The sequence below is a fragment of the Chlamydotis macqueenii genome, chromosome 2 (assembly GCF_036417535.1).
Source record: "Chlamydotis macqueenii isolate bChlMac1 chromosome 2, bChlMac1.mat, whole genome shotgun sequence".
Lineage (NCBI taxonomy): Eukaryota > Metazoa > Chordata > Aves > Otidiformes > Otididae > Chlamydotis > Chlamydotis macqueenii.
In genome coordinates, this window is record NC_141557.1 from 15977273 (window position 1) to 15991059 (window position 13787).

The 13787-nt window shown below is 42.6% G+C and overlaps 1 protein-coding gene across 9 annotated transcripts in view; it reads right to left on the minus strand.

Annotated features, from left to right (window-relative positions):
• Positions 1-3154: 3154 nt before the first annotated feature.
• JCAD (junctional cadherin 5 associated) overlaps positions 3155-13787 on the minus strand; it is a 62053-nt gene continuing 51420 nt past the window's right edge. For 5 of the 9 annotated variants that reach the window (XM_086742076.1, XM_086742075.1, XM_086742078.1 and 2 more), the window contains exon 3: positions 8810-12572. In XM_086742076.1, coding sequence (XP_086598202.1) covers positions 8825-12572 — 3748 coding nt within the window. In that variant the 3' untranslated portion in view covers positions 8810-8824. Of the gene's footprint in view, positions 4987-8809; positions 12573-13787 lie in introns of those variants that run through there. The other 4 variants (XM_086742081.1, XM_086742080.1, XM_086742073.1 and 1 more) reach the window with 1 other exon arrangement.

Sequence of the window (13787 nt, forward strand, 5' to 3'; positions counted from 1 at the left end):
AAGGCTGGGATTGCTGCTGTTGAGGGTTGAAAGTTCCTCCTTCATTTTATAATCTGTATGTTATTGCGGTTTCTCTTGGCTGGGAAATTTCATTTTTTATTTCTAATCTCAGCCATGTGTCGGTCAATTCTGTCTTAAGTTCCCTTCACCCTCTCCCTGCTGTGCAGCTCTGCAAGCCATATTGCGAACATATTTTTCAGCATGGGTGGGAGGTATCATTGTGGTTTTGGGCTTTGCTATTGATATCAGGATTTCCCTTTTTCTTTGTTTGAAACATTTTTTTTTCTTTGAAAATAAGAGTTGATGGTAAACAGCTTTCATTTAGTCCTCAGGGGGAGGTGCATTGAAAATTTTCATGCAAGTTTGAATAAGAATTAAATCACAATTTCCTAACTTTTCTAATGAATTCAATGATATAGTCATAATCTCATGAAATCTTCAGCTTGATCCTTTATTGGGATTAGGAAGAAGAACAGAAGTTTAAACTCAGTAAACTCCACTTGTAATTAAATCTCACTCGCATAAATTAGGACTGCAGCATCATGGCTTATTGCCAGTGCAGGGAAATTAGGGGATCATTTGATCCTCAACCAAGAAATTACCAGTGTCCTCCAAGAGGACAGCTTTACGGAAAACATTCAAAAGGCTGACAAGCTGTCAATCCTCTCCATTCCTTTTAACACTGTTTTGTCTCTCTTCTTTGAGCTGATGGCCTCTGCCAAGTAAAGATTCACTGCTCACATGTACTTGCCTCTGTCAGATCTTGAACCTGGACAACAGTGCCCACTTGGCAACTGCAAGAACTTCTGCCATTTAAAATGGAAGAACAGTTCACTTCTACTTTTCTCCCAGACACTCCACTAGTTTTTCCTTTGAAAAGGGGGAGTGAAGACAATATCAACATTTAAACCCAAAGAGAAGGTTCAGTTCTATAAAACTAACATTTAATGGCCATGTGGCAAAGGCAACAGAATGTTGAACCTAGATATTAATATTGATGTATTATATTAAACAAACAGAAATTGTGACTACATTATAATATTTATGTGTAAATAAGCTTGATGAAGCTGGTTATTTTCAAAGGGTGACATTAATTCTCTCACTTGACCACCTTGGGCATATACTGTCCTTTATTTTTTTCCAAGAATTATTGGATGTTTCAGTCTATATACTGTTTGCTCCCAACATCAGGAGCGGAGTCAAGGAAATGTGATGGTTTTGACACATGATGCAGTTGTTTGCAGTAAAGGCTAACCTGCTGTAAAACCTGTGGTATGAAACACAACAGTTCTCCTTACGCCTAGGGAAGGTTTCTTGAGTTAGCAGCAGCAAGTGATGCGTAGTCAGGCTTATCACTGGGCATTTCAGTCAGCAACGATCGTGAGCCATTTGAAGGGATTTCCCTCCTTTGCCACCCCAGCCCACCCTGTTTAGCTGTGATGGCAGTGGGATTTGAAGCACTTGCTAACGAGCTCTTCTCAGACCACACTTCTCGTTCCAAATGCCTCTAGCAATGAAACTGGAGTGGGATCCGAAAACAGCGTCCGTGCTCAGGGGAACCGCAGGAGGGAGCGCTAGCACCGGCACAAGATGGCGGCCCCTCCGGGCGCAGCGCCGGGGCGCGGGCCTCTCCCTGCCCGCCTGCGCCAGGGAAGCTGCTGTCGGGCGATTCAGGAGCCCGCGAAGCTGACGGTGACTCCTCTTTCTCAGACAGAAGATAAGAGGCTGAAATCTGGGGTTCGTTGTGTATCCTGGCACCTCAGCGCTGCCACCAAGTGCTGTGACCCTCACAAACCCCTTAGGCTGACTGTCCCCTCTGGACTTCAGCAGGGTAAATGGAAGGAGATGGCAGGTCCTTTTTCACTACCTACCTCCTGAGAAGTCTCCCTATGAAACATGGGGGTTTTCCATGAAATTCTGGGAATGCTTGTGAAACCAGTATCTTCCCACCTGAGCCCTTTGCTAACCTGCTGTCCAGCCCCAGCTTCCCCAGCTGCAGCACTGCAGCAACAGTGCGAGCTGGATACACAACAGCTTGCAACACCACCATTTCTGAGGTTCTAGCTCCCCTCTTCCCCCTGAGAATAAAGATAAATGCACAGTTCTTCACTGCTGTCCTGCAGCCACACGACTGCATTGCAGGAGGCTCTGGAAACAGACTGCCACATCCTCCTCCGGCATCCACGCAGCCCCAGCTCCTGCTGTTGCCATTACCAGTGACAGTTTTATGTACCCATTGAGACAGGCACTGAAAGTCACCATTTACAGGTTTTTAACTACATCTGGTGTAAAAGGAGCTTGCTGCTGACTGCTGTTCGTAACTGGCAAAAGGTTTCTAGAAAGGTGTTCAGCTATGGTACCATCCAGCCCGTTCTGATAGTTGACATTTTAATTATGGCACAGGTAGTGTAGAAACACTGTCATAAAACTGTCCTCCATGCATTTCTTAGCTATCTGTATCACAGTATGACATGAAACAGCTGGTGTTAATGGAGGAATACACCATTTTTAAAGCAGTACTAACTCTAGCCTTTCAACTACTGCTCAGTCACGTACTACTGCAAAACAAAGCTTACCAACTTTTACCAACTTTCTATGTTTTAATTTCTCATTCTTAGCCAATAAAACCTTCCTTCCAATACTGCTGCTTGCTATTTCTTTCTTTCTTTCTTTTTTTTTTTTTAAGATCTTGGCTGTTTATGCATATTGGAAAAGTACTTACTTGACATGACTGATGAAACAGACATGTTGCAGAAGCAATTAACCCCCTCCCCATCAGAAGAAAATGAAATGCACAGAAAACTCTCGTTCCACAGAGACATGAACTGAAAGTAGTAGGACTAGTTATATAGGACAATTTACACTTGTCCAGAAATCAAGGATAAATTAAAACTTTCAAGTTACTGCCAGGCATCTCAGCTTTACTAGTAAGTGGGATGATGAATGTTTAAGCAATTCTTTTTAAGAAATGCTTTTTATGGGCAGAATTGGGGTGTCAGAGAAGGGAGAAACATGTTTTGTAGCTATTTACTAGCCCCCAAGTGTCCTAGATGGTGATGAAGAAAGGTGGATATAGTAAGAGGTGGAAACTGTTTGTCAACAAGTATTGCTACACAGCCTGCACAAGAGTTAATAAAATAAATGATACACCACATTTTCTTTTCAAACAAGCTTTAAATAGTCCATATGTAACAGAATCATGTGTTACAGACAAGAAATTCTTGCTGCCAGAACACAGGATGAGTGTTTTTCCCCATCGTTCTTTCCAAATTACAGACTTAGTATTTAAAGAAATTAGAAGATTTTAAAAAATAAAAGTATGCTAAAAACCAGAAAAGGCCAGTAGAATAGACCGGTGAAGTACAGTAACAAGTCATCAGAAGAATGTTACTTACAAAAACCACACAGGAGTGGACATAAAGGCTTTAAAGACACAGATACTATGCAGGCTAATTCAGTGTCAAAGAGCAGAATGCATAGGCTTTATTATTAACTCTGTAGTTCATGCATTTGTGTGTGCAGATAAATATACTTAAAGCCATGTATTTAAATACCATCAAGAAGACACCTGAACTCCTCCCCAGCAACATCAGTTGACTTCAGGGAAGAATTAAACCCAGTTTTGTTTATTTTTATACACTGGCCTAATCAAAACTCATAATCTGTAAAAGGGAACAAAATAAAAGCAACCAGGTATTTTTCTGAGCTGCTCAGAGATACTGGGACAAAGATCCAAACCCACTTTTTAGTAATCACCGTCACTGGAATGTAATGGCAGCAACACCAGCCTAGACAGTTCTCAGCTGTGTTTCAGAAAGCGGCTCCAAGAAGAACGATCCAAGGGTTGATAGGGAAAAATAGAAATTAACCCTGTAGTACATAGATACATACATACATAGATGGCTCTTTTCAGAACAAAATAAGGTAGCACTACTGAGTATGCGGCAATATGGAGTGTGCATTAAGATATACAAGTGAAATCTGTTTGGGGCACCTTCGCTCAGAGGGATAAGTCTTCTTAAAATATAATAATAATAATAATAATACTTCTTTATACTTGCCACTTGTTAGCAATTGTTTACAACGTAGAAAAATAGATAGTATTCTGTAACAAGAAATATAGTTACTTTGTTAAAATGGGCTATTTTAAACCAGCTACTATTCTTTCATATAAAGAATTTCTAAACAGCAAAACAAAAATAGGTAATACTGAGTGCAAAACAGCCAGTGGTATACTTTGCATTGGTTTGAAACACTAGTTGCCAGCTACTATAATTACACGTTCTGTACACTGTACTACAAAAGTCTTCCGTCCTTTAGAAGCTTTGGGGTTTTTGCTTTTCTTCTCTCTAGGTGGCAAGTAAGAATTTAATCTGTGTAAATTCAAACTCTGGAAGTCAGAAATAATTTCACAATCAGTCTTCGCTACCATTCTCTTGCATTCCTTCCCCCATGTAGTGCAGCAGCACTTTCTACTTATGGCCAAAAATCCCTTAAGTTAAACAAAGTTTAGACTGTAGATACTTAGAAGTTTAGCTTATAAATTTACATTCTTTTAAAAATCATGTCACTAATCTCCCACGTTTACATTTACACCAAAGAGAAAGCTCAAAAGCCTCACTTCATGCATTTCATCATCCCTGCTGTAGACTGAAACAGTTTAGACAGAAACTCTTTGCCAACAGCAGGTATTAAGTCTTAACACTACAAAGCCAGATGGTTCCAATGTAGAAGTCAGATTTTTCTGTGGTCTCCACAACAGTTTCAGATACAAATAGCTAATTCCTAGTGGCAGTGGTAAAGGCATTATCAGTACACCATGAACACCACAAATGGAGGCAATTTCCAAGCATCAAAGAACAAAAAAACAAACAAAAACCACCCAGAAAAAAAAAATCAGTGAAACATTCTTAGCAGAGCAGAAATCTCTCTATTCTCCTCTTCATTCATCTCACACCTTTTCAACTTTGGTGGGGTCATACGTATCTGAAAAAAAAATCCAAGAAAACACTATTAATAACATTGTGAAATCTATTCAACATTGCTATCTGTGGAAATGAGACATCTTTTACTTAGTTTTTATTTTTTAAAAATAAGTTAATACTGGACTTACAGTCTTAAAGATACATACTACATTCCTGACCCAAATTCTGTATTTACACCAGTGTAATTTAGGAGCAGCTTGGATCAAATACATAGAGATAGAATTTGGGAAGCCTTGGGTAGGTAGGAACAAGTGCACTGAATCCTAAGTGATGACTTCTAGTTTTCAGATGCTTTGACAGGGACAGAAAGACATAAGATTTGTCCCTCCTTGTACCGAACACTAAGGACAAGTAAATGCTTTAAGCATCCTAGCAGGGTGTTCAGGGCTGGCTGAAGAAGTGGTGATGCCATCCAGTCATTAGGGTCTTTTAATTTGATTGCAAATCTTTGGTTTCAGAGTAATTCAACAGAATACAAGAAAGCACAGCTGTGTTGCATCACTATGCTTGGACTGTCTCACTTCAGTCTGCAAAACCGCGGCTCACGTTTTGAACATTACTCACTAAAGCACTGGACTGGCTTACTAACGTTGGTCTTCATTTTCAGCCTACCTCTTTTTAGTTCACAGGACAGATCACACTTTGTTTTTCTTTTCCTGAAGCCCCAGGGACACTCTTCTATCAGATTTTTTTTAAATTGGATTTATCCCAAATTGGCCATGAAGTAAGCAGATAGAAGCCTTTTCCTTCACCCTTGTGTCTCTGCAATAGGATTGCAATGAAAGAGCTTTGCCTTGTGAGATCTGCCTGCGCTGTGCCATCATGCACACGTCTGACTTACCCTAGGCTCCTTGGGATGCATGGCCGTGGCGTGGGGGAACCAGGGTGTCTGTAGGCACACAGGCGCCTGGACAAACCGGCACTGCGGCCCACGCCACCGTGTGCTACTTGCTGGTCTTATGCAACCTGAGTATCTGTGCTCACCTTAAATGTCCCTGCCGTAGGCTGTGCTCCCACAGCACATGCATTTAAACAGTTGAGCATTAAAACAGTTGCACACATAAATATAACACTTTGGAGGAAAACATTCACTGTCAGGACTTTTATGTTGATGTGACTGAAAGTCTTCTTTCAAACAAGCATAAAAATCCTCAGAGGGAATTTCTTACTCCTGTGTGCAAGTGGTCCATCTGCAGCATCCAGACTTACAATGAAGGAGGGAACTGGCTAAGAAAGAACTTCTGGATTTGGTCCCAGTGAGTGGATTCCTGGTGCAGGATCCTTTATCACTTCTCTTGCCCACTCTCCTCAAATTGCTAGGCCAGCCAAGAAAGGAGTCTGCGCCAGCAACGCCTATGTTTTCAAAACTGCTTATCACTATTCAGCCTCTTCTGGTATTTCCAAACTTCAAGAACAGACACTACATAAATGCAAAAAAAATCAAGAGGAAAAAAGTTTTTGAGGGCTAGTGTACTCCAGGATAATGCTGCATCCTTCTAAGCTTAATGCACTGATAGTGTGGGAAGATACCTCTAAAGCAGTAACATTTTTTCATTTGTAAGTATTTTGCCATCTAAACTGCTAGAACGTATGAAAATTCTGAACTGTTCTGTGTGAGGCTGACCTAAGAATAAAAATGGATTCACATTTCAGAAAACTGATTTTCCTAAGACCAGACATGCTCACATTAATAGAGCTCCCCACAAAACTGCAGGTGCTCACCATTTCCTTGAAAGCCTTCTCACACCCTCAGCACCTAAACCACAGACACAAAAGGGGCAGACTGCCAGACTATGTCACAATTCTTGGGGGGACACAAACATTTTGAATTCTAGCACTGATACAGAAATGTTTTTTCAACATTTGGTTAAACTCATCTGAAATGCTCCCTACAGAAACAAAGCCAGATCAGCAGCCTCATGGAAGCAGTCTTCAAACAGCAAAGAAGAAAAGACATCCAGTGCATTTGGGAACATTTGGAGATGTTGTTCTAATGGCAGTAGTTGCGTAGTAACATGAGCTTCTTGCACTGAGTTTCAGTAGAGCTTGTACTCTGAGATGACCTGAGTCTGCCAAGCTGCATGATAGATGTGAAAGCCTGTTTCTGCCGTGGGCTCCAGCTTCTGCTACAGGCCCAGTCTGCAATTATAAGACTAACATCACCGTACCTCACTCCAAATAGAATGGCCTTTAGCAATATTTACTCTTTAAAAGCAACAAAAACAATGGTTTTCCAGGATTAATTCTCTTTTTGACTTTCAGTGGTACTAATGAGCTACTGTGGAAGTTGGAGTGAGAGTTAACAGAGGAAGACACAACATCAGGCTTCTACAAACATGAATCTTCAGTCCTGCCCTGCTAAGACCTTGTGGCTGTCAACAAATCTCTCTGGATGGGAAAAAGCCAGTGGAGGAGATGCATTCCTGCCCCATGTGAGTGTGTGCTATCCTGCAGTACTGGATGTGCGCATCAGGAAGGGACATCCATGCGATCCAGGCGTGGGGAGGGCTGTTACGCCTGCGAGGGGAGTGCTGCAGTGGGAACACACTGCAGAATACAAGCCTGGCATTGTCAGCAAGAGGGATAAATTTAGACCTAATTTACTGCAGAATAACTCTCCAGTAAAACACACACAATCTGTTTTGATACATCCCTGAAGTCATGTCACCACAACAGTTATTTTCTTCACTCCAGCAGAAACCCCAAGGGAGGAAAGCATATGAAATGCATGTGGGGCATACTAGACCTGATGGGTACAAGGAAGCTGAATTAGCCTGTTTGGAAAATCTGGTCTAGAGAAATACAGTTCAGAGCAGAAAGAGACACAGAGCTCTGGGATACAGAAAAAGACATGAAGGGAGAGCCTACAAGCCTGCAGGAGCCAATACTTAGAACTCATACAAATATTTCTCTTCAGATGGAAATATATAAATCCACTTTCAAGTATGCTCCATTTAATTTCAGTCTCTCTGTACTGAAAAACTGTGAACAGATTTATATCGATGAGGTTTAATGAATAACCTGTGCAGATTTCAAGGTAGAGTGTCAGCTGTTACAGAGAGGATGGAAAAAGGAAGGAGGAGGTTAATATTAATTTAAAAACTTTCACACCATACATTTGCTCACTCCAATTAATTTAATGGACTAGACAGGTGGCCTGGGAGATTTATGCCTTTACACAGATCTATGGTATCAACTGATTTTCAGTTGTTCAACACAATGCTGTATGAAAACTGTTTCAGAGGGAGAACAGCTCATGTTACTTTGGGGATGCATATGGACTACACAAGTTTATATGCTTCTGAGATGTGAGGAATACAAAAAAAAAGGTGTTCACCGAAAAACTCAACTTTGCATTTGACCTAGGGATAACAGTTATTCTCAACATCTGATCTGGAAAATATTAATGAGACAGAGAGAGAATTTTCCAGGCCCCTTAATGCAGCCATTTCCCAGAGGCTTCACAGAAGAACATCAGATTTTTATTTTTAGTTTCTTCTGAACTCTGATGTAGAATGTGTCTACTTAAGTATTAGAGAGGGGAAAAAATGGGTATTCAAGGAGAGGCTATGATTAAATCACCACGTGTTCCCAAACATGGGCACTAGAGTGACTATCTTTGAACTCTGCTGTTTGAAGCTGGCTGTTCCCTGAAACAATTAGACAGAGATAAGACCTCAGGGACCACTCCAGTCTCTGTGAATGAGTTTCAGTATCACAAGTGCGTTTTACAGTAACTTTTTCTAAAATGGGATCGGAGAACACTCATGTTACCTCTTCCATAAGGAGAGCAAAAGGGGTGGCAACCAGACGGGGGTAGTACCACCTACAGCCTGTTGCTATTTGAGCAGCGTTATGTGGGCATAAGCAAACCGAGCATGCCCATTACATAAGGAAACAGTACCTACTTGGATCTCCCATAATAGAGTCTTACCTAAAGAAAAATCTCTGTCGATCTTCTTCTTGTCCATTCCGCCTAAATATCCATTTTCACTGAGAGAGATAACACGCTTGGAAACAGCCCCTGAGCTTGCCAGTTTACTTCCTCTCTCCTCTTGTACCCTCGACAGCTTCTCCTCATCCACCTCCTCTCCTGACTCTGCACTCTTAATGCTCAGACGTCTCATCCGGGACACAGAGTCAACTTCTTTCATTCGCACTAAGCGGTCCATGGCAGTCCGGCTTGGAGGAGAAGTGAGCTTGCCTTGGAGTGTCTCTATCACTTTCGAGGTGCTTCTCACTCTCTTTTCTGAATGCTGATACGTAGCTGACTTGCAAACCAAGTTTTGGTCCTCACTTTGGCTGGGACTTGCAGGTTGTTCAGGAACTTGCTCAGTTACCAGTGTTTTAGCACTGACTTCCTGGTGAGTGGTCTGGTGTTCATGAGGGTATAAAGATCGGCCTCCCACTCTGACAAAGAGCGCACTCTCTGTCCAGCCACACTTTCGTCTGCCTTCATAAGAATCCTCTTTTTTTCCTTCTTTGTCACTTACTGTGCTCTCCATTGATGACTCAAAGTCCTGGGCACCGTTTGCAGGGCTAGTGCCTGGGTGGGGCCCATCGTGGTCATCTGGAAGGAGAGACTCCACTGCTATATCTATACCTAAAATTCTTGCAGCTCTTGCCTGCAATGACTCATTCACAGGGATTTCCACTGCATTTGCATTTGAAGAGTGATCAGAATTGTTAGCACCGGGTCCTGGGGCGACATCAAGTCCCACTGACCTCAAATCCGGCTCCGAGTGCCCTTGGTTCCTCTTTGTTAGTGACAAGCGTACTACCGAGCCTCTCTCTAAAACTGTATCATTTGTGGGAGTTGCACCTTTGCTCAATTTAACAAAGTCCAGGTAATTTTGGTCTTTGCTCATCTCCTGTAAGACAGGGTTATTGAAAGGATTACTGTGACACGAACTGCTTGGGCTACTGGACAAAACTGTCTTGAGAGGGTCCACAAGAACCGGCTGCTTGCTTGTTCTGCTCTTGGCTTCGCCTGTCTTCATTTCTGTTATCAGACTTCCATCTGCTGGCCTGACTCCTTCACTGCTCCCTCTTGGCTGCGAGGAACCTTGAGAGCCAACGCAGCCCGGCTCACCGCCATGCTCTGTCCCCACACTCCAACTTTCAGACTTACTTTTAACTCTTCCTGACTTAAATACAGGCACCTCTGGCACAACCATTACCAATTTCTCACCATGTATTGGCTCCTGGTTCAACTTCTCGTTTCTGGATGCCCTCCTCTGCGTAAGGGCACCTGCCTGCAGAGAAGCCGCAGCACTTTCCAAATCTTCTTCACTGCTTGTGCTCTCCTCCTGACTTTGTAGCTCCTTGTTAAAACTTTCTAGCTCACTTATTGCGTCCCAGGGACGACGACTTACAGGCTTCAACAGGAACTGCCCAAACAGCTCTTTACTGTTGCAGGGAGCGCCTGCTTCTCCCTTTACTACATCTCCCTTGGAAAGAAAGCCAGTTTCCTTCTCCTGGCCAGGCACAGGCTGGCTCTGGTGGGCTTTTGGAGAGGGGGCCTGAAGGACTGAGGTGGCAGTCCTGGAAAATGCACTGTTGCTAGACTGGCTGAGGTACATCTGACCCTTCATACCATAAGCACTCTGTTTGCAGCTTCTCTCATCAGAAGGTAACTCTGCCTGTTTTGACCCTAGTGTGGATGCTGTACATCCTAGGAACTTTGGAGACAGCGGTTTGTTACTACTGGGATGCTCAGGCTTTGTACCATGGAAAAATTGTGGGCTTTTAGGTTCTTCAGCAAAACTGGTCTGTGTTTGCTGGTCTTTGTACTGATCACCTGGCCAGGAGCCAGAGTATTTGAGCTCTCTGTGTTTTGTAGGCTGAATAAATCTGAGGTCATTCATTTGTTTGAACTCTTCTGGTCTCCACAGCTCTTGTTTTTGTAACTCATTTTTATTGGTCATGCTTCCTGTAAGCGCTTGTAACTCCAAGTCTGTTGAAGACATACTTAAGAGACTTTGTTCTTGCAAAGCCCCATTGTTATCAAACCCATTCTTATCAGGGCTCTGGGTTATGTTGTTGTTCCTATCTGTATCTGGCAGATTGGATTCTGATTTAACTGGGATAGAGACCAAACAAAATATAGTTTCATTCATTTTTTTCTTTGAACTCTTTTTGCTCTGCATCCCGGTTCCAGGTTCAAACTTTTTCACTTTTGTAACAGTCTTACAGGTGCTGTCCATATGTGAATTTCTTACAGAAAGTTTGCCTTTTGTGTACTCTGCGCTGGCTTCGTTACGGGGGCTGTGATTAGTTGTGCTACAACTGTCTCTTTGGTCTGGCAAGGCACAATTTTCCTGATCTCGGATGGATGGTGCCAACCATCTGTTGTTATGGGTAGAGCTGTCGGAAGTTCTTTCTCCCTTTGCAGAACTGGACAAGTTTGATGCATCCAAAAAGGCACTATTGTACTCTACTTCAAGATTTCTCTCTTGCAAAGCACCAGAACTGGGACTACATGCATTTTCAGTGTATACAGTGTTGTCCTGCAGACCTTCTGGTGGTGCAATTTTAATATGTCGTATCCGAGGATCGTCAAAGGGAATATACTGAACAGAACGCAGGTGGTCAGTGGCACGCCTTGCATGGCTTTGCTTCCCATGAGGAAGATGGTTGTCTTTGCAAGGGTCACCCCCTGCTTCAAAAGTATTCGTGGCTGGTCGTTGGCAGGGGACAACCCGCTCTGCAGGACCCTGCTGATTGCTGCTGGCGTATGTGTCGTTGTTAGGCACTTCATTGAGGGGATGTGGGCTCACATTTTGGTGAGGTGGGGATTTGTAAGATGGAGGAGGTATGTAGACAGGTGGCTCCAAACCAGAGTCTTGAATGCAAGCATCTTGCCTTGGCTCATTAACTTTGGCTAAGTAGGAGATGGGTTCATCTTTCTGGAAGTGGTCCTGGAAACCTGCGGTTTCTGCAGGTACCCTAGTCTGCCGTTGCAGTTCGTAGGACGGAGGCTTGAGAGGTCTCCCATACTTGGGTTTCACCAGGGGAGGGAAATGACTTCCCGTTTCGTGGTGCTTCGCTGGTTCCACACTCAGTCTGTTTGTGGGATAGGAAGGGGTTTTAGATACGCTGAGTGAGTTGTTACTGTTGGACAGGGAGGGCATTTCCACGCACCTCATACTCTCTGGTGAAAGGACTCTCGGCAATGACTGTGATTTCCCCTTGTTGTGGGTGCTCAGTACGTTGTCCCCCAGGGTCAGTGAATACAGCTCTTGAAGCAGTTTCTCCCTCTCACCCTCAGACATTTGCCTCCCTACCTTTTTGGACTGGTTCCAGCTTTCCATTCCCAGACTTTGCCGTTTGCAGTCACCAGGCACTTCGCAGCTCTCCTGCAAGCCGCTTCTTCTGACGTACCCTGTGCCCATCCCCATCTTCAGCTGACTCTCCTTGGGGTGGTGGGGAGCCCCCGGGGCTGCAGCCAGGCCTTTCATTTCCACACCGCCTTTCTGGGAATAGCCTAGGAGCACACTGAAGTCCTGTCCTCGTCTTCTCCAGTAGGCAAGATCTTTATCAGTCTTGGGCTGGGAAGACCATGCTAATTGAGGCCTGTCATAAACCCTGGAAAAGAAATGAAGCATCACAGGCAGTTTGCACAGATGCCTTTTCTTTCCCCCACAGGTAAAGCTATTAAGAGGTCAAATGTTGAGTTATGCCAATGGGGTTTGTGTAATCTATTCGCAACCAGATGACTTAATGATTTTAATGAGAGGATTTAAAAGTCAGTCATTAATATGAGTAAAAGAAGGGACCGATGCTCTGCTGGCATGTTGTTAGCTATGCAAAGTTGTTTGTTAGAAAGCAAAACAAATGCACAGTTAGGTGCTGTGCAAACACGCACAGCCCTCCTCGATGGACACCAGAGGACCAGAAAGGATTGTGTTGGACTTATTTCTGTACTCTGCTACATCAAAATCTATAGGCGTCAAGGGGACTACTGTGGTATGCACCTTTAGTAGCAATCCAAAGCTAAAAAGCAGAGGCAGGAGAACAGGTAGCGGGCTATTTCATAAGACATATTCTGTAAGAAACATGATTTGCGTCCTAGTATAAGAGCTGAAATTAAACGTGTAATTTCCAGCATTGATTCTTGTTCGTCTTTCCAAGGGAACAAATTTATTCAAAATGCTTTGGATGAAATGATACATGCCACAACAATGGTGATGTATCAGCATAGTTCTGACTAAGATGGAACCAATATTTTAAATCTAAAATACTCAAAAAGGTATAAAATTTTTAAATAAAAGAGAGATTAACTCCAGCAATCTATTACTGAATATGAAAGACATTAAACATTTTATTGCAGATTAGAAATTCAGAACACAGATTTACATGAACAGAATAGGTTCTTTGTGTGTTCTGAACTGAGTGTAAACTGGTTTATATATTACTGTGGAACAAAACTGGTACCTTCCTTTGTAAATAATTAATCTTCTACTTGAACCGTGTTCTGCTATTCTTGTACCTAAGGTGTCCAACAATATAACTGCCTTTACACTATGTGGCTGCCACCAGCATAAGACTGGAAAGAAAAATCAAAATTGACAGAAATAGGACAAGTATGTAGATAGTACCCAAGAATTTCTTTCTCTTCCCTCCACCCCAAGGTATATAAACAGTGTTATCTGACTCTTTTTTACTAAAAACAATGATCTATTTAAATAGTAGTTTGCAAAAACATAATACAATTCAAAATTTGGAATGAAAATTAAGCAGATCCACAGCAATTTTCTTTTATGCATATTAACTTCATCCTATGACTATAAAAGTTTAAAA